We start from the raw sequence: 22,370 nt of genomic DNA, 5'->3' as shown, positions 1-22,370 counted from the left end.
TTCCTTATCTCGCTTCAAAGTTTTTTTTTATTATTAGCTCATGGCAAGGGTTTCCGAGTCACACATCAGTAAAAATGAGAGAATATATCTTCATTCAACTCTCACTGTCACCTTAGGCAGATAACGTGCTCAAGTTATTTTTTTCGACAGAACATATCTTTCGACGGCGGAAAATCAGCGCCGACGTGGTCCTGACTTCTATTTTTTAAATTTTATTCTCAAACCACCGGATACAGCTCTTACTGGCCATTTAACACCGGGGTGTTCAACAAATGTAACAAGTAAACGTACACAAACGACCATGCCCTGGACCGGGGAAACCTACCCAGGCGGGACTCGAGCCCGCGACCTCTTGTTTGGCAGGCGAGAACGTTACCCCACCGCCACCGAGGCCGGCAAACTGTCATACATAAATGATATGAAAACTTGAAGGGCAACAAGTGTTGAATAAAACGGTGGAGAGTCATGTGTAATGCAATCTGGGACAGAAGATGACGGAATCGGTACAGGTGACAAACGCCCTGGGCTGTGGGAAGCAAACCGAAGCCCAAAGTGCCACGCAGAGGTGGGAGGGCACCTCTATCTCACTACTCGATGGGCTGACACGCGAATCAAATGAGTATAATCTTAAAATTAATATATTTAGTATAATCTTTCATAAAATTAAATAATCTATCGTCAAAAGGGTCGGTCCCCTGTTTTTCGTTTGAGAGTAAACAGGTCGTCAATATTTCACTAGATTGAGCTACTGTTTGAATAAACAAACAGTTGAATTATATAGCCTTCATTATTTAGCGTTAGTAGTAAGAGTTTGAAATTCTGTTGACAGAGATTTCCTCAGCTGGAGACCCATTCCTACAACCAAAGTTACCACATTAATGCAAAGCTATGTAGAATCAATAAAGCAAACTTAAACGGCAATTAGGCAAGGTTAACTCCGAACGCCGGCTAACGAAAAGCATTTATATTCGCAATTTACACCAATAGACTAAACAGATCGTGGTAATCACGTAACTAAGCCACTTATCGAAAATAGCTCTCGATTAATATTTCCGCGAAAGACGGAGTTGAGTAATTCGCTTAAACAGAAAAGGAGAGCGGATAGGCTCATGACCTTCGCTTACGAAGAAAGCGGAAATACTTTCCTATAAAAGAACCAATTCAAAGGAGAGGGAGAAAAAAAATTACCCAAGATCATTCTTAAAAGCGCAAGAATAGCACGCGGTTTCCTAAAGCATGACTCGGCAGCGAAATGGAACAAAGGCATTTGCGACAAAAGACACAGTCCAAGAGATATTTCCAGCTCGCGGCCAGCCTTTCACGCATTCATCATCCGGATACTTAGAATGGAAAACCTTGTTTGTTCGAAGGCATCGAAATATTTTTAAAAAATCAAGAAATCTCCCTATTTAGGTTTAAATCGGAGCCTAAAACCCGAGTTGTGAAGGTTACTACGCGGTCAAGACATGATTTTCGCCTATCGAACGTAAGGACAAGACTCCTAGAAAACTCCCATCACTTCAAAAATAACTTTTTCGCAGCAGAAAAGAAGAAAATTCACAAGAGCGTATGCTTTCTAATTTCTATCCGGTTTAATGCCAATGATCCATATAATCTCATCGCGAATAATACGTGAAAAAAATAGGCATGTAAGACATCAGAAGTGAAGCTTTCATCTTATATCATGATTCATGAACTATTGAATGGGTAACTCTGCTACGAATGATAGCATTTCTAAAAATCTTAAACAATTTTAAAAGTTAAGGCAACGTTTTAAAACTTAAAGGGTATTAACATTAGAACGAATCCCGAGATAATATTTGACAACATGTAGATCAAAAGTCAACAAATTCAGGCCACGAAATCCTTGAATCTGGAATTTCTTGAAATCACTCCAAATCTTTTTGGCTCACTTCGCTTACACTGTGAGTCCTTCCCAATATCAAGGATTCTAGTACACTCGTCCCTCAGCAGTCCACTCTACCCCTGATCCTTCCTCACCTTATCAACCATTTTCCTCGCATATCTCACCCAGTCGAGCTGCTCGTCATTCGTTCTTTCTCCTACATATATTACCCTCCCCACTCCCTTTTCTTGAAAGCCTACAGACTATTTTCAACCTTCCTCAGGTTCTCTATATTTCTAATTCACATTACGATACACTGTAAACCCACACTCTTAGCCACTCTTTACGTAGCAATGTTTCAACCCGGCGCTAAACTCACCTCTTCCCAGCATTCAAATCTTGTTAATTTGCCAATTTAATCTAAGCGGACTGACCCAGTAATGAAGTAAATACGTAATTCTTAAGTTTCGGAGCCTTTTCCATTACAACTGCTCTAAATTTCGAGTTTAGGTGTCCTTTACCTAACATAATTCTATATTTCTATAAATGCTTTTCGAAGACGCCCATCAGCACAAGAAACAATATTAAATAATCCTACAAGATATAATATTTAAGACCAATTGTCCATCCGAGGACTCCTCGGACTTACTGATGGAATAATGAAGTAACATTCTTCGAAAATGAAATCAACGACCGATGAAACGAGTGCCATCGATTCGACAGGGAAGAAAGACATTAAATAGGCTAAAGAATTTTGTTTTACACGGCCTGGATAGTCAGCGGAGAAGCGGATCACTCTCCAACCACCATATCTAATCCTAGTCCGGAGATATCTTTATCTCCCCCTCCTTCCTCGGGAGACAAACTTTTTCACCGCATTCACACGCACACTCACTCCCTGGGAGCTCCTCTCTAATCTCCACCTTATCCTCTCGATTGTTTTCTTTTCTTTAACCAGCCAGGCATCAGTACAGGGCAACATAATCCCTGGCCACAGCCCCCGACTCCACTTTTTTTTATCTCGCACGGCCGACATGATAAGCACGGCCATCCAACCAGATCTTTAAGCGCGTCCAACGTGTGCCACAGTACGCATACAAACATACTTACTTAAAGGATTGGGAAGGAAATACAGGAGATTTCCTCGTGATAGAGAACTTAAGATGATACCGGTTCAATGTAATGATATTTCAAACAAATGGGTAGAAAATAAATAACTACCACCCGTAAAATAATCAATATTCGACAGAAAGGGAAGATGACATAAAAATAGATGACTGTCACCCCGAGGAGGAGGAAAAATTTGAGAAAGAATAAGTGAGAGGAGCGCTGAGTACAGAACGTTAAGAAAATACTCCATATACTGGGTGAGGCTGGGGAAACGGGCGGAGGAGATTGAGAGGTGTCTAGGTAGGTGCATGGAGTTATAGGAGTAGCGCCGAACTGAGGTTGCAATTTAAAAGGAGGGAGAGATACGGGACTGATATAAAATATTGCTCTATTGCTTCTTAACATTCCTTTACAGGCATATAGATTACCTGTAATAATAATTAGTAATACATTTTCCAGCCTCTGCGTGACATTAATGAATACCATCGTCACTGGCATTCAAATCTTACGTCAACTGGGGTCTAACATGAACGCATATTCTGATTATTTTGGTGCTCCTTGGCAATCATAAAACATTGGAGAACAATAACACAATTTTGCACAGTTACGCATCCAAGGATAAAATAGTGAAGTTATCAGTTTCATTGGCCACTTGAATGATCTTATTTTAACACAAGTCAGATGAATCTTGATCTTGATGAGGCAGATAATATTGCACGACGCAGTGAGCTGGGAAAAATGTTGGAATCGAGGCCAGAAATGAGATAACACGTAGTTAATCACGGCCATATCTTGCGACGGGATAAGTAGGCAAACTTTTCTGAATAGAAATCAACGGTAAGAATTTTCATTACGTAAGTCCAGGATGGGTAATGTCAGAACTGTTTTACTGAAAATTGTAACCACTACCACGATTTGATTTTTAAACATGCAATCTTTTTTTTTTCAAGTAGGCTTCCGCGGAGATGCGACGGTAGGCAGCGATTCTTCCGGGTTTCCTTCCGCGTTTATCCATTTAACTGGACTGCACACTTCATCATCACCACGTTTGGGACACCTCAAATAACGTTGAAAATAAATATCTCCACCATTTCTCAGGGCGTTTATTGCAAATTCAACCAGTTACAACGTTTGTAATGCTCTCAATGGATCTCAACAGTAAAATTATCAGAATGGACATAAAGAAGATTTTTGAATGCACATGAAAAGCAAATTACACAAAGGAACCTCTATAGGCAACAAAAACCCAATTCTTTGCTGACAGGTCAGTAAGGCTTCCAAAACTTCTAAAAGAATAGTAAATTAAACTAACCATAGTATGAATCTTACACTTTATCCCCATATTTTGTAAATCCCTAATATAAGATATGGAACTCCATAAGGTATTGAAACCAATCTTATTCGATAAAAATTCCTAAATACAAATTTTGCGCACACAGGAGCCGGAAAAGTTAGAATTGGAGATTTAAAAACAAATGCAATTCTTCTGGCTAGCATTGAAATATCAACCAACTCTATAAAATAAAACTCTCCCTTTCCCACTCACAGAGTTCGGATTTACTTTCCATACGGTTTAAGAGACGAAAATCCTCCGGCGGCGAAGAAAAATCACCAAGAGAAGCAAATTCGGATTGGCGATACAGTTCCTTCAGACGACGTTCCAATTTATGGCGAACTTTTCACACCCCTCCCTCCTCAGTGAACGCAATAATTGCCGATTCCCTTATCTTAAGTTCATGATGTGCGAGGAAAAGATTTTATTCCAGACGGCCGAGAAATAAAAATGATACCAGAGAAATATGGTCTATATTTGAGGATAAAAATACCATAATCCCATGCATGATGCAATGATGGACATCATCTGCCTGCACTTACATTTACCACTGAACACTAAGAAGAATAACACACATCCAATACCTTAATTGACTTAGAAAGAGAAGATAACTTCCGCAAAAAATACATAAAAATTTTATCACCGCATAAAACTATTATATTAGCGATACAAGTTCAGTGTGGACACCATTCTCCGCTATTGGTCATCTACTCAAGAAATTGTGAGTTTGATTTCAGTTTAATATACCTGATATTAATTAATAAGTATCTAAGTCAATCAGGAGTACTTTTCCTAACACACTAGTAAGCTAATTCAACAACACAAATGACAATGTCCCCATGTTTTTGGGTTTCCCCGCGTGGATTTTCTTTGAGACGACAGTTTCTCCGGTATTCCAACCGGCGTCTTCGATGACCTGAAGATGCCGGTTGGAATACCGGAGAAACTGTCGTCACAAAGAAAATCCACGCGGGGAAACCCAGAAACATGGAGACATCATCAGGACAACGCCGCGGAAAACTACGCATCAACAACACAAATGACAATTAAAAGCCGATGACCATTTAAGAAAGAATTTTCTTCTTTATGGTGGGTCAACAGAATCTCTCAAAGAGAATCTCTCTCACTTACCGTTACTAAAAATTAGTGTGGACAGAGAGAAGAGTGAAAGCCTGTATGACGAGACATCCATTGCAATCTTTTCTGCTGCCTAAGCATCGCGTGTTAGAAGCCTCTACATCAAAAGTGGAAGTGTTCGTCCGATTAGGGAATGATAACTGAATATATGAAATTAATTCCCGCGAGACCCTAGAATCGCCTAATCCTGGAGCGTTTGCACACTCTACTTTTACCTTTTATATTTTAAATTGGTGCGAAGGCTTTCGCTGTGCGATGGCAGTGAAGGCTGCATTTTCCGCTGGCTGAAAACGCCTGCTGGAATGCAGGAGAAACTGTTGTCTCCATCACAACGACGACGCGGTGGAACCCGGAAAATACAGCCTTCATTACTATATTTTAATTTAACATATTAAATGCTGAGGAGAGGAACTGTGAGCTTCAACGATTTTGAACTTATACCTTACGGTGCGGAAACGTGGACACTGAGGAAGGAGGACGAGAAAAGATTGGAGACATTCGAGATGTGGGTATGGAGAAGAATGGAGAAGGTGGAATGGACAGAGAGGAGGAGAAACGACGAAGTGCTGGACATGGTGGGTGAGGAGAGGCAGCTTTTAGATAAGATACGGAGGAGACAGAAGGTTTGGATGGAGTTATTGCTTAGCGGGGAGGGGATATTGAAAACGGTGTTAGAGGGTAGACTGTAAGGTAAACGAGGGAGGAGATGGAGGAGAAAAGGATTTTTAGATAGATTGAAAGGGAGTAGGCCTTACAGTGAATAGAAGAACGCAGTGCTGGAAGGAAAGGGAGGCTCCCAGATTACTTATGTAGTACTCCATGGAAACCTACCTTAATCGGTAGAATACTATAATAATAGTTCCTTCAATCTAAGAGCCTATTAAAAGAAAACTTCATACTTCAAAGGACGGGTAACGATGTACGATAACGATGCAAAAATCCCACTGAAAAGAATCCCAGAAGGCCAAAAGTACGACTTTATTGCATTTACATAAAATGAAAAAGAAATGTATTATAAAAATATTACAAAAATATAAAATAAAAAGAGAAAAATGTTTGCGGAAGCAGGTAAATATTGAAATACATGTCATCGACCTACCACCAAGCAAATTAAACACTCTCCTCGCCATTTCAATACGGTAAATATAATGGACATCGAAAAATTAACTTTCACTTAACATATTGTACAATCGTTAAGATTTTAAGAGAAACCGATCAAGTACAAACCTACTCGACAGAAAAAGCTATTAAAGTCCTGTAACAGTCGGTTGCATGACTTCTGCTATCTGTATATCTTCTCCATAAAACAGTCAAATAGCTCTATAAACATCCGCACAACTGCCTCCGGTAAGGCGGAACGTCAGATAAAATTCGGTAGTAGTAGTAGTAGTTGTAGGATAATGAATAAATGCACGTAAGGAAAATTCAATACACCATAAACAATGAAAAGAGCTTCATTCAAAAACTGTAATCACAATACGCCCATAATCTCTCCTCCGGCATTAAAACGATAAATACGTAACTCGTGCGCGGGTTCCGCTTAAAACCTCACAACCAGAACTTCTTGAGGAGCTCGGTAAACATCCTCCGAGAGCAATGGGCCACGGTTTTATCACGACGAGAGGTTGTAAGAGGAGGGGACGGAGTGGGGGCAGGAGGTGGGGGAAGTGCGAAGGGGGGAGGGGAGACGGGGATTCGAATGTGATTAGTGAGATAGCAGCAACCAGCCGATGGGCTAATCACGGGCAAACAGACGACAGTAACCATGGCTGCCTCTTGTTTGTCGAGAACTTCGAGTCGACGGAGCTTCATTTTCGTCACGCTTTTGTTTCTTCTTCATCAACCCGCAAGATTCGGTGGAAAGGAAAGACAAGATAATAAATTTTCAAGAAAAAATTCTTCCAGATAAGGGACGAGTCAGTGTTAGGTTCAATTCAGTACATTAAAAAAATACTTTGTACATAGGGAAGCGCGCGTGGAGGTAGTTACCCTTACCAAGAATGAAATTCACTTTGAAAAAACATATCGACATTACCGGAATTCAAACCCACATTTATCACATGTATATGGACTCCCTCGGGCAACTACCAATTATTAGGTCCCGGAAAATCCATCAGATGATAATAAACAACTTGAAAACGACGGATACTGAATGTTACAACTGAAAAATAAAACCCTGGAAAAGGTAGATAGCCAAACCATCACAAGTCTTCCCATATTAGCTCTTCGGCCTGAATTACGTGCTGCCTCTCTGCAACCTATCTGCAAGGCCTTCTCGCCAATTATTCCTTCCGCTCTATTCTAATCTACCCAAATATTTCTCTATTTCTAACGTGCGCATCCCCCACCCCGCAAAAATTAGGCTATGCAATACATTTTTCTCCTCCATACCGATTCCAAAGTTATCTCTCTCCACCTACCGGGCACTCACAAGTTCGATTACATGTCAATGTCTTTCCACAGAAATATAAAAGCTTAGTGAAAAATAATATCCAATTGAAAAATGGAAATAAATCTCATGTGATAGTAATCAACAAATTAACAGAGGATACTGTACTTTATCCAGTGTTTGGTACACCTGTGCTGCCGGAGTGAATAGGTGCCCATATATGGATAGCATTCCCAGTAACACCCGAAAGCTCAGTAGTTAGCGAGATCTAAGTAGTGGTTAAATAGTGTTAGGGATCCGTGTAAACCACTTCATAATTAATAGTAATTGGAATAAGAACCCCATTTGAGATTACACAACAGAGATTGTTTTAAAAGAGTGTGCGACCAGACTGTTTCGTCTCGCACTGAATTGATATCGCAATTGGTTGGCGGATGAAGCAAGGTATCGAATAATCCCAATCCTAAGAACTGTGATACAAAAAAATGCATCATATGGCGACAGTAAAAGGTAACAGAGGAAGAACACGAAATCAAATTCGAATGACCGCTAATCACATCTGCACTAGAAAATCGTAAAAGAATCTCAGCATGCCACTCGGCGGCTAAGAACCAAGTCTTGTTTAACCCCGCCACATTATTTTCGGTCATATTACACCATCAGACAGAACATTACTAGCAGTCTAACGATAACAGTACTCACCAAATGCCTGGTTCCAAACGCACATTTATCCTTTCTGGATTCACGAATTTGTGACCTGTAAGATAAAGGAATAGGAATTAGAAATGAATCATTGTTATGAAATAAAATTATTACTTCTTCTCTCAATTTAATCTTTCATGCATAACACAGTATCGATTGAGCGAATAAATATTGCATTATATGGAAATACAACGCAACAGTACACTCTGATAAAAACCATAGATGGTAAGTAGCTCATTTTCAATCATTTAGTTAAGTTTCTCGAAGTCAAATCATTATTTTAACCGAAAACAGACGACATTTCAAAATTTTCACACCCGGTGGAGAGCAGTAGAGGCAGGAAAATCAAACTTATTACTGGCACTATAGTGTTCTCATTTATTTTTACTACAAATAAATATAAGAACATAGGAGTCTCAGTGGCAGTTTACGAAGGCTTAGCAGCAATTCACATATTTATAGCATAAACACGCAAATTTCACAATAAAAAAGGAGGATTCATTTCTCATAAAAGAAACAGACCAGATTAAGTAAAGATTACATTTTTCGAGTGGACAAGGAAGTGCGAGACATGGTGGGAGAGGAGAGGAAACTTAGGAGAGGGACGGTCATAATAATTAAGTTTTTATTGGGTCAGAAAGAATGTGGAAGGAAGTCGCTCGGGGAGTAACTGCTTGCTAAGTTAAAATGCATACACGTACAAAAGCACACCGACAGTAAGGTTCCGTCCGCATTTATCACTCATACACGCACAGAAGCGATTCTGCGCGCTAGGCGAGCGACATGATTGTTAGACAAATGGAAACTAGGGGACGCGAATTCTTCGCCGACGACGCACGCTTCAATTGGCGCTGGCAGCGGCGACGTGCATTTGCGTAGCCACTGATACATTTCGTGGATGTACAAGAAAAGCATTACCCCGACAGGGAAACCCGCGGGTGGGGGTCCCAAGATTAATTCCTTGAGTTGATAGAGGGCGACCCCACAGAGCAGGGAACCACCTGAGGGAACCACTGACAATGAGTCTTACTGATTAGAATAGAAATTTGAACGATTTCATTACATCCATGTCATAAAATCGATCCGCGTTTCAACTGTGATGAAGAAATTATCGAGGAAATCGACGGTAAAAAGTAAACGAGAACTATTTGCATACTTCAAGGTTATATTTTTTCTCGAATGTTATGAGTAGATTACGGCAAGTAAAATCACTCTTTAAAGTATTGTTATGAGTAGACGTTCGTTGATGGGTACACGAAAAAACGAATAAAGCATATGTTTCAGATCTTAGGGGAAAGAGGACTGCTACAAAAAGGATATAATTAACATTATTCGATCCATGAGTATAAGTAATGAATTCGTGAGTTGTAGGAATTTAAAAAGTTGAGTTGTGAGTAAATAAGAAATTTCTACAAGAAACATGGTCACGTGTCAACCCATTTATTCTCTACCAATAGAAAAATCGATGCTAAGTAAAAACACAAAGTAATTGAAGAAATTTTTTCATGATAAAGCTACACTATTCAACGCTGAGAGCGACACCTATTACATACTAAAAATATATTTCATGAGTGTATGCTACCACCTTGAATAGTAAAACGCGCTTATTTAAGGTGTCACATAGAAACATAAGAAAAGAAGGAAAGAATGGCATCTGGTGAAACCAAGCACGCTTAATTTATGGAGTTATTCAACTCTCGACACGTATACAAATCCTAATACACACTTTTTTTTAACCAGATCATGGCCAATAAAATATTCATTAACTTTTTAGGACAAATTAAATTTCCACACCAATAAATAAAAACCCGTCACGAAGAGATAGCGACCATGACAGAACAAAGGATTTCGCTTCGAAGTACCGTCCCGACAAGGGAGGAAAAAATGGAAGGTGCCGAATCGGCGTTTAGTTGTAACAATGCATGCTTTGTGAACGCTATTGCCATGGCATCGAAGCGGGACGAATAGAGCAAAGTCATGAAAGACGCTCTTGAGACGGAAATTACAGCCAGGCAAAAAGAATGGGGGATGGGGAGTCAGCAGAAAAACAAGCAGATAACTCTAACAAAGTATAATATCACGTGCAAGAAATGTGTTCCGAGAAATCAGTACCTATCCAAGGGGAATCTCAGATAAAATCACACCGCGGGATAGATAAAAACAGTCGTCGAAAGAACAACGTATGGCTCGTATGATAGGCACAGAGCAAATCGAGCACAATGAAATTACACACCACGCTGCAGCTAAGATACCAAATTTATTACATGATGACTGGAACACCAAACACGGATATTATCAAAGACAATTGCTCATCCCTTTCGACCGTTGATATTATGAAATCCCGTTTCACAATTAGAGGCCAAAGAATTTCAGAAGCAGATGAAAATTGTTGTCGAAGAGTTGATCTACAATCCTCAATATCCCAAGCCTGGCCATTAAGAAGACGAGTCGAGGATGGTTGTTTGGTGTGCCTGCGCTATCACAGGAGAGCCTAATTGGGGACGCGGAAAAGCTAGAGTGCATACTGATGGAAATGTCAAGGTATACCCGTATCGAGATGGGTACCAATTAGAGTATGCTCCTTTAATGTAAATTACTTAGCTTAGACCAGCACTCAACATTGATTCTATAGTTATACCAACAAGCGAGACAAGTGAAGTAAGTAAACTACTTCAAAAAAAATTCTACTTACTTATCTGGCCAAGACTGTCTACAGCAAATATTATAGTGGAAAGATCATTTGGTAAACGGTCCAGGAAGATCGAAGCTGGAAAATAATTTTTGATTGGGATTCAATTTAGACTGCATCCTCTTAAACTTTTGCGGGGGGAGGTGAGGGCGTTTGAACCCCTAGACCTCCCTCTACTAGCCACGGCCAAGTCACGTTCGACGTCAAAGACAAAGAGTCTGCTCCAAACCTTTGCTTCACATAATAACGAGCAGAAGCCCGAGTCAGTTAAGTTTTACTACATGCGTAAACAAACTAACTTTAAAACTACGCATATATAATTTCTTAACTCCTCTTCGAACTTTAGACAAATCTACCGGAATTCGCCCATGCGTTACCGTTTTCGAGGATACATAAGCCCTAAGGATGTTTCCACCGAAAGAGCTGAAGCATTGAGCCTTCTAAATATTGAATACAAATATCCCCGAAAAAAAGAAAGGCCGAATTCCGTTCCTGTAACGGGGCATTAGAAAGCTGAACACCACTAATTATTCCATCCTTCCCGAAATTCACTGACGGTCACCATTACTAAAGGTAGGAGGGAAAGCAAGGAACAAAAAAAGACACGGAGACCCAGGCGCAAGCATCGTGGATAGGCATAAATGGGCTCCCAAGAAAAGCCAGCGAGAGATGAGAAGCATCAAGGCAATCCCAACCGCCCTCCCTCCCAATCTCGCATTTCCCAACAGTTTCAGGGGGGAAGAGGGGGCATAAATGGAGTGAGGGCAGTACAGGAGGAGGGGGAACGGGAGGATTAGAAAATCAGATTGCATTTCAGAATCGCATGCGTCCACAGACACTCGTGATTCAAAGCAGTGCTCGCATGTGAACTCCTCCCCCCCCCCCCTACCCCTCGAAGTCAAACTCCTTCTCTCTCTCTCTCCCTCCCCCCCAAAAGGTTGGGAGGAAGAGACGGGGAGGGAAGGCCTTATTCCCACCCCCACAGCCTCCTCCGGAGACGAGTCGCTGGGGCCGACGTGCCGTCACCTATCGGACAGCGACGGGAACTCTTTGCCGAAGACGTCGTTCTCCGCGCGCACCACCCGGCAGATTGAACGAGCACTGACAATGACACCGAGCGCGGGCGTCTCCTTCGTTCGAACACGGATTGCGCGTACCTCCAAGGAATGGAGGCATGCAAGCCGCTCAAATAAGGCGAGTAATCGATTAGATCAGCCACTTACTCGCGTGTCGGCGAGAGCAAGACGATATGTCGTCGATTTCACGCGAAGCAAAAGAATTTTCTCACTCCACACACGACATACCAAGGCGACGTTGCGCGATGCTCGAGAAAATTCAAACTGACGGAAAAAATGAAATGGAAGCGTTGAATGACACTAGCGATTAATGATTTAAGAAGTTCAGACAATCTTGGGTGATTGATAAGGGAAAATATTCGACGTAAATTCCAAAATAACAGGTATAGACGTCAATACATAAAGCTTCCAAAGCGGCCTCCGGATAAATAACATCTAAAATTTTACTCCTACTACTCTCACATTTAAGTGGATATAATTTTTTGTTTATCTCACAGTTCTGAGAATTAGGAAAGGAATCCATAGCATGGCGAAAAACAAATTTCTCCTTGTTAAGAGAAGGCATTTTTTTATGCTGGCATTATCCTGAGGCCAATAAGGAAATATGATTGCAGCAGTGCTTGGATTTTGTCTCACGATGAGAAATTGGAATCGAAAGAAAATTATGATGAAATCGGATTTCTTCAAATCGGATTATTACACAGTTTCGATCTTAAGTCAAATATAGTCACACAAAATTTTACCAATTATTATTCAAAGTTAGGCGATCATACAAATGCAAAGACATATAATAGCTGTCATAAAATAAACATCATAAAATGAAAAAAAAACATTAAAAGGATTTTACGAGCAAACCAATTCATGAAGCAAACAGTACACGTTCCGTCGAATAATAGAGTGCAAGAAAAAAATAAACTGACGAAATAGTTTAAGGAATAATATAAAAATAAAATGAACAAGTGTTATCTTCAACGTGGAGGCTATTCGTCGAGGCTATCAGTTTTCTTAGAATAAGTTAAGCAGATACGAAGGAAATAGCAACGAATGACAAAACCAACAAGTTTTAATAGCAATTCAATAAAACAATTTTAAATAAAACTACTGTTATCTGGGACCCATTTGGCTTTTACGGCTCATATTTAGGAAAAAATCCGTTATGCACTCGCACAATGTTTTCCTATATGGAGGCATAAAGAAGAATTTTCCTTAATCACGGAAAGACGAATTGCAGGAATAGATACAAATATTAATTTTCCGAGAATGGATACACGGATCTACCAGTTGGGGGAGGGAGGGAGGGGGGGGGAGAACTGCTTGAATCGTACATGACACCGCAAGCATCTTCAAGCGCTATTCCATTCATTACATCAATAATATCCCTCTTACTTTTCCATTCCATCCTTAAATGTACCTCCCCGTTTCCTCATTTCTGCTTTCTTAACAACATTTTTCCCCTGTGAAGTGAACATCAACAACATTCCATCGTCCCATCAGACATGCTACATCCATCCATATCTTCTGCCAAAGTTGAACACAGACCGTAAGGATAATTCGCCCGTCAACTAAGCGAAAAAATGAGGAGAGCATGCGGTACTTGTTGCTTATTTAAAAAAAAAAGGAAACGAAATAGATCTGAGTATACTGTACTATTCCTGTGGCATCCAAGAATACAGTCACGTTTTGCAAGAGTTTCTCGACATAAAAGTAAAGAGTAACCCGATAACACCTGAGTTCATCCATAAACATTGCGGTAGTTTCCGCACCTATCCAGTCGACACCTTCCATAATGTTGGCGCCGTAGGTTCTTTAAAATTTCATGCGGGCAGTGGCACTCTTTAAGGATCAGAAACTTGGAAAATCGTAAAAGATGACGATCAAATGGACGGAGAGCGTGAAAAACGAAGTGACGCACCGACGAATTAGAGAAGATAAGGAACTGCGAAGCACCATACGCCCAGGAGGAGGACCCTCCATGGATAGGCCACGAAATAGCAATGACGTGAGGAATAGGAGGAATGGAGGGAAAAACTGAAGGAAAAGTCCCCCAATGAAGAGGCAGATTTAAGTACTTGGGGCACAAATTAGAAAAAAAGCACCGGGAAAATAAAGGAACTATCTTGGTCGGCGAGAAATGAAGGGCTGAAGAGCAGAACTCATAAAACTGTAATATGTACTACGAATAAGGGTACTTCAAAACTGATCAAGGTAACGAGTGTTAAGAGCGGAATAAGTCGGGATTCCCACCTCACAAGGATTCTCCCGATAAACTGGCGAACCAATTCCTCAACAACCCAATTCGGTAAGGCAGACAAGCGACGAGCGGTAATCACCGAGTGAGGGCGCCCGCTGCTGCTTTGGAATCGAAGGGTGCCTCCGTGGCCAGAGGTTGAGCGGGGAGTGGGAGAGTGAGTGAAGGAGGAAGATTGATGGATTGGAGTCGATGCAAATGAGATCGCCACCTGCCCACCGCCATTTCCGATGCATTCGCATTTAGAGCGCCACGGAAGCCACGACGACAGCCTCCATCCAAGTCAACAACGGCGGCTGCTGTTTGCCACGAGTTTTACACCAGCGGGAATGATTCCGAGAACGATTTTGTTCCCGAAAACATTTCGCCCCACATCCTCCCACGCGCTTTACAAAAAGGAGTTCAATAACGAGATTCGGCGTAGAAAAATACTCGACGAACTTTCTTCAACGGACACCGAGATGCGTGGACAATTTCACACCATACCCTGAAATCGTAGGAAACGCATCAGGGACGTAGGAGAATTGGAATAAAAAAACACTCGCTTCGTCACCACAATAAGTTTGATTCCCATGACATGTGCATTACTAAGCATAACAGAAAAATTTTCCAAGTAATTACTCTCTAATTGAAAGCAGCAAGATACGATTTCAACGGAAGTATATTAATCCCTATAGGCTTAATCAAATATCAGAACATTGCATTGATTTCTCCACTAGTACACGGTAGGATTTTGAATGCATTTATTATCTAATATATACTAATAAACCAGTCAGGAATATCGGTTTATTTATTTGTAAATATATATTTATAAAATATAGATTTATAAATTTGGTCAACTACGTCTAACTTTAACGCCTTCCCTATTATACCATTCCCCATCGACATTTATTACGTTCAATGGTATTCGGCTCAAATATGTGGAAGTTAACACACGAAAATGAAAAGGAGATATTAAAGTCAATACTATCAAGCCAAAGTATAAAAGGGTAATTGGAATACAGAGATAGGTTAGTTACGCCATCTGGTAGACCTTCACGATTGATGCAGGGACTTCACAAAGACCAACTGAAGGAAGTAGAAAACCAAAGTTTCAACGAATGGCAATGATAACAAAAACAGGATTCGTCCATTTGAGTAAATAAATATTTATCAAGGATTTTAGAAAGAAATTTCGTAAACCCGAACATAAACGTAGGATTTTTCACAGAAACTTACGTCATTCTTCGGCGAGTATCGAAATATTGTCAGCTAAAAACATACCATAGCTTTCAAAAGACAAATCAAGAACAACGTCAGAGATAAAGTAAGTAATAAGGGAAATAAATTCACTGAATATAAATATAAAGCTCAGACTCGAGGAGGAATAGGACACGAAAGAAATACGTCCACGATGTGAATCTCAAACTTCCGTGGACAAAATATGTTAAAAATATTCTCCTGCCTTTGATCTGTCCCAAGTAAATTACGACACGAGAACGACGTCATCGAAGGAATAAATACAAAAAATACAAAAGAGGGTATTGTTCTCCGCGATTCCTCATTGACGTCATTCAACAAGTTTTCCTTTCCTAAAATATGACACTCCTAAAATAACTAACGTCCCCAGCAACTCAAAATTAGTTTCCTTCAAGCAGCAAGTGCAATGCATTGAAAACAATTGAATGACTTTGCCTCATCCCCGAATGTGGCCAAAACTTTTCGCACCCTTACGAAGGACTCCCAAGCAACGCACTACTTCGTAAAGCATGGTAAATGCATGAATATTTCGATTAATTTTCCTTAGATCAGAAAATAGAGGTTCGCTTTTTACGTGGATGATCGAACAGTAGGGTCCTTTAAGCACTTCAAAATCAATTCGCTCGTCTTGGAAATCTCCACATTTTCCTGTTAGAAATGCACGGACCATGTATTTCCACCAGGCCTCATTCCGTGCGCAGTACACGGCGTCGTCAACCCATTGTACATTAGGGTGGGCTAGTCGTCACTCCGATTCGTTTGTATTTGGGGCTATTTCGGAGTGAAAACTCTCGTCTCCCACGAGGTTTCTCCCGTTCCCCTGTCACATCAACTCCCATCGTCAGGCACGTCTTCCCACGCCTATCCTCATGCAAGCAAAGGGTTAGCACACATCACAAACGACCTTTTTCGGTGAATGAATGGGGCTAGGATGACGGAAATGACGGAGGAAATGTTTTCAGAAATACTCGGAAGAGATCTCTTCCAAGATTGGCTCACGGGGTCCTTTTGTAAGCACCGAAAACGAGTCTACAAGTAGAAGGATGGGTAAATTCACAAAAGCCTCTTCCAATAGACCTTCTGCTTCGGCGTCACCTAATTAGTTTCAATTGCATAGGAAGGGTTTCACTTCAGCAGAGAATGGAGCAGCGGGAAAAGTGAAAGTTCTCATCGGAGGGAACCATTAACTGGCATAGATAAAGCTTTCCGAAATAATAGACCACCTAGTTTATTTCCCAATAGCCATTATTGACGAAAAAATATTAATAATCCGCAAGAGGACTAATTTCGGCGATATAACGATAAATGTATTCCCTCCGCGTTCCCACGGATTTACTTCTAAAAATAAAACAAAATTCTCTTCCACCAAGTCCCTTACTTCGGTTGTTTTCCGTATAATCGAATGTGACCGAATGGCAACAGTAAGAAAAATCCAGTTGCGCCAACCCATAAATGAATTATTATTCTCCCTGCTTACATACCCCTTACTCAATCATTTCCTACTTACTGACTTTCCATATTACTTTCCCTGAAATCTAAAGTTCCGTTTCCTTGCGAGATAGGTTATTTAACCATATACATGTATCCTGTAAAATAAAACTCCAATAAACTTAAAAGTAGCAAATATGACGAGGGCCTCAGTGAGTGAAAAGGAAACGGGCTGGAATGACACATAAAGTTTCACTTCTCAAGGAAGAGGACACAGCTTTTCCTCTAGATTTCCCGGAATTATAAAACCAGGAATAAAAACAGAAAAATATACTATACTACCTTGGCCATTTAAGCTCCAAATCAAAAAGGAAAACATCAAATATGGTCGAAGATGTCTTTTTTTCTAACATGAAGCTACCAAAAAGAAGCATTTGATGATATGGACAATGTCCTAGCGTAAAGAAGCGCGAAGTGTAGATGGAATAATGGCTTTTATGGTGTGGAACATGGTGGCAGGTTATTGAAGAGAATGTAGGTGAGACGGTCAAAGAGAAAGGCGACTAAAGAAGACAATCGAATTAAATAGCAGGAGTGTTTGATCAGGTGAAAATTTGAGACGAGAGCCGATAAACAGCGTATTGAGCGACAACGTCGCATTGAAATCTGCGAGAGAGGGGTGTTTTTATAATTGGAGAGAGGAGGAAAAAGACATATGGGTGGAGTTAACACGTTAAAAGGCGAATAATATGATGACAATAAATATAGGTACTTATATTGGGGATCTGAATTTCATTTTAGCCTATCTCAATGGACTGATAATCCCTAATAGTAACAAACAGATAAAACAGATTGACGATGATTCATGAGATGCATCAGGCGAGCGAAGTCTCAATTTGTCACATTATGAAGCCAGGAATCTGATTCAAACACCGATGATCAAGGCGAAGTAAATACACACATGGCTGCAATGAATGCCGCTCAGCTATGACTCAAACGTCTTCGAGTGACAATGCCATCCTCTGAGATCTAGTACCCATACCCAACCCCTCAGCATGCGACAAATAGCAAGGATAGCAAAGTTAGAGTTACAAACGTCCGGAAAATCTCGGAAAAACTCTACAATTCACATTTTTATCCGGCATCAGGGAGGAATTTCTTAATACTTAATGTCATTTCTTTTTTACTTGAAAAGTTTACAGAATTTTATACCTATAAAAAATTAAAGCCCTATATTTATTTCAGCTCTAAGACTAAATTTTATAACAGCGGGAAAGCTTTCCAAAAGATCATTTTCTTTAACAAAGGCATACCGCCGGTGAAGGTAGGTTTACAAGGGGCATTCTGCATCGGTCTGATCACCTTCATTCCCTCATCATAATAGGAGCTTCTCCCTCACATTCTTCCGATAAACGCCATCACTTTCGTTCCCTAGATCACTGTTTTAAGCATCTCATTCCCTCTAAATACACGCCAAAAGATGTTATAAACTAAAATATGAAGGATATCCTCGACGCAGTACGATGATTGCTATCTCACGTTAATCATTTAAGGGAATGAAAAATGAATACAAACATCGATGAAATCATGCATTTCGGCTTTTATACAAATATTTCTCCATTCTCTAAAACTTTGTCCGATAACCTGCAGTTGGAAGTCCCACGAGCATCTGTTAACTTTAAGTCAAGACGAACGGCTTTTTTCTGTAGCGCCAGGAGCAAAGGGGAGGACTGAGCAAGGCGCCCCCCAGCAATTGATAAATAAGAAGAGGCGCGTGCGAAGATAGCGGGTAGGGTAGGGCGCGCGCCGATGATACACAGGCGTCAACGCGCACCAGACGAACACCACTCCCGGAATGCCACAGACGGTGAGAGGAAGACAAGAGAGGATCTGGCGGCGCCAACTTCGTCTCGCGAATCATCACGGCGGCGCATTGAAAAAAAAAGGCCGTTCGGTTCCCACAGACGGCGAGATAACGATTTGGTTGGGAGAGACGCTGAGAGAACTCCGTGAACCTCATGTCACTTGCCACATGCATCAAACATGGAATACGGGCGCAGAACACATGGGGAAAGCAGCGGCAAGCTCGCGAATATCACAATAGCGGATCATCCACACAGTCATCCACAGCGCATTTATTTAAATGTGTTGACAAAAGTCACCACTCGCGCCACTGACGGCAGGGCTATCCGAATTTCAAGGAGAAAATAAATATAATTAGCGCTGTTAACCGGAATTTATATCCTGGATGATATTATTTTATAAGTATGCTACCGTTTAAGGTAGATTTGCGTGGAGTATTTACGAAGTATTCAGGCAGTCTCCCCTCCCTGGAATTGCTTCTTCAATTCACAATAAGGCCTACTCATTTTCAATCTACCTAAATATCCTTACCTCTTCCTTCGTCTCCTGCCTTTACACAAAACATTCGACCCTCTAACATATATTTTAGCACCCCCTTCCCACTTGGAATTCACTCCATCCATACCTTCTGTCTCCTACGTATCTCATTAAAAGCTGTCTCTCCTCACCCACCATGTCCAGCACTTCGTTATTTCTCCTCCTCGCCGTCTACTTCAAATTCTCCATTCCTCACCATACCCACATCTAGAACGCCTCCAGTTTTTTCTCGCCCACTTTCTAAAGTGTCCATGTACCCGCACCGTAAAGCGCTACACTCAAGATCAGACTCTTCATTAGCGACACTTTTGAAACTCGAATATAATGCGCCCTGAGCAGCGGCATAAGTAAAGCTTCCACGGGACGGACGGAGTCCTCCTCTGCAGAGTCCGCTTGACCAAGCCGACGGTATTACTCACCCATCTTCCGATGAGACAGACCACACGAGGCGACACGAGAGGATTTGGCGAAAGAATCTCAGAAGGAAATACATACGCGCTCAAGGATGATATGCCATACAGAGTGGAGCAGCTCACGAGTAGGCGAAGAAATTGAGTAAGAAAGATCACCTCAAGTAGGAACAGGCTATGTCACACGGTATCCTATATAGTTATGAGTTTACTCGAAAATGTCAATCACATATTCTTGGCGACTGATAATCTTTTCACCCATCTCCTATACACCAGTTTCCAAGATAACTAGTTAGTCAAGGCTAGAAGCGTGATTTGGGGTTGGCATTCGGTGGTAGCTGCCTCCTCAAAATATATTACTTCCGTATATTGTTACCCCGTAACCTCGCAATCAAGTAATCAGCATAGGAAGTTTTTAGGCGAAAGGGAAATTCCTTGAGTAGGCTTCTGAGAAATAGTGTAAATGAAGTGCTGAGCGAAACTGCTGTCCTATAAATTGTACATAAGCGGGGTAATATTTAGAGTAAAAAGTGCTTCTCAACTAAGAGAAATAATATTGTGCAGCATAATGGCAAGAAAAGCCTTTTTAAAAAGGCACGTTTAGAATCCGAATAAAAATAGTTTCCGGGGGACCACCCAAGACCCCTTTCAACCTCGAGTTCAAAGCATAATTACGCGCACATAAATGGAAGCAAATTTCGCGAGAGCCTCACTGGCAGAGCTTCGTGACTGCGGCTTCCTCGTCTCGCGGCCTCTTTTTCTTTTCCTTGGCGATGAAAACGACCAACCCAAACCCTCTGCCCGTCTCGTGAATGCCTCTTATTGTAGCAAGTGGTCCAAACCGTATAAGAATCATCATCTATCGAGGGAGGGAAACCAAGACCCTCCCACAGCAAAAACTCGCTCCACTGGGCATTTACATTCACGAAATAAGAGCGCCAAGTTTTATTTACGGGAAATGGATACCCGCATCTACACACCAACCCTAACTGCACTTTTTCAGGTGGAAATAACCATTATTTTGATCCTTCAAAACGGTGGTGTGAGGCCCATTCGTTACCAACAAACAATTTCCTCGCTAGAGGCGAACTGTAGGTGAGAAAAACAAATTTAAAGGGAAGCGAGTATTTTCCAGGAAGGAAATTATAGAGGTGGGGAAATAAAACGTAGTCATGAATTGAAATGAGAGGACAAAACGGCGATCAGCCGCTATGCTTAACATACTTTAGCAGCAGGGAGAAAAATATATTAGGCGGCGGTGAAAACTGAAACCAATAAGTAACAATAGTTTCAGAGACATAGGCTGAGGGCAAGGGGTGCCAGATGCGGTGCTCAGCTTATCACTCCCACAAATCCCTCCTGAATCAGGGTTTAGGCACACCTTGAGAGAAAATCGATTTGATTAGAAGATTACTGAGGCGTGAAGAGGTACGTTAAGATAAGAGTGGAGTACGGAGAGTCAACGAATCAATTTCGGTGAGATAGTTGCTAATAATGGAGGCTATTCACAAAAACAAAGATGAGATATTGTATTCCAAATCTATAGAATCCAGTGCGGCCCGAAGATTCATAAATATTAGTATCCATAGCCTCAAATGCTGACAAATCCTCGCTCAACAGAAAGATGTGCTCTAAATTATTTTGAAACCTCACTACTATGTACTAATTTTCACCTCAAGGGCAACAAGACAAAATTATGACCAATTTTTCACAACAAATAAATACGGGTTGTCCATTCCTGCACTTGTGTCGGTACTGCATGTTTCATCCGTACGTTGAACTACGTCGTATTTATTTATTGAAAGAGCCATTTTTTTCGAATTCTCACCGCTTGAACAGCCACGGCTACTCAATGTTTGCCCCAAGCACACGCAAAGTCTTTCACAACACCTTTCATGTGTAAACGTTGCACTACCCTGGAAATTCTTACTCATCAAGTGTTCCTTTCATCGTATACAAGAATCGAGCAATATGATATTTGGTGGCACCTCAGGGAAGGGAAACTGAAGCCACCTCTCGGACCGCTACCAGCACACACCACTTCGATACTCACTCGTGACCTGCGGCGACTTGTATCCAACACCTTTTCTCAACTCCAGCGCTCGATTTTCGCCCCTCAAGGCACACTCCATTCCGCGAGGACAACACACCAGCACACACAGTAAACAACTCCTCGGGAGGCGTGGCTCCCTCGCCACTGAAGACAAGGGAGTGAACACACCGGTTGGGAGCACAGCTGCGGGAGACGAAAGTCGTCACGAGAGCACTAGCGACGCACTGAACGACACACCAAAGAGGCCAACCCCCCTCGCCATATTCGACGCCTCGACAATCGCGGAGGGTGGAAGCGTCTCCCTTCCGTC

The 22,370-nt window shown here is 41.3% G+C and overlaps 1 protein-coding gene across 2 annotated transcripts in view; it reads right to left on the bottom strand.

The window, feature by feature from the left end:
• LOC124155544 (RNA-binding protein fusilli) overlaps positions 1–22,370 on the bottom strand; it is a 304,754-nt gene that overhangs the window by 30,420 nt on the left and 251,964 nt on the right. For both annotated transcript variants that reach the window (XM_046529454.1, XM_046529455.1), the window contains exon 5: positions 8,518–8,572. In XM_046529454.1, coding sequence (XP_046385410.1) covers positions 8,518–8,572 — 55 coding nt within the window. The remainder of the gene's footprint in view (positions 1–8,517; positions 8,573–22,370) is intronic.

The sequence above is a fragment of the Ischnura elegans genome, chromosome 3 (genome assembly GCF_921293095.1).
Source record: "Ischnura elegans chromosome 3, ioIscEleg1.1, whole genome shotgun sequence".
Taxonomy (NCBI): domain Eukaryota; kingdom Metazoa; phylum Arthropoda; class Insecta; order Odonata; family Coenagrionidae; genus Ischnura; species Ischnura elegans.
The sequence above is the reverse complement of the archived record's forward strand: the minus strand, read 5'-3'. Positions and strand labels throughout refer to the sequence as shown.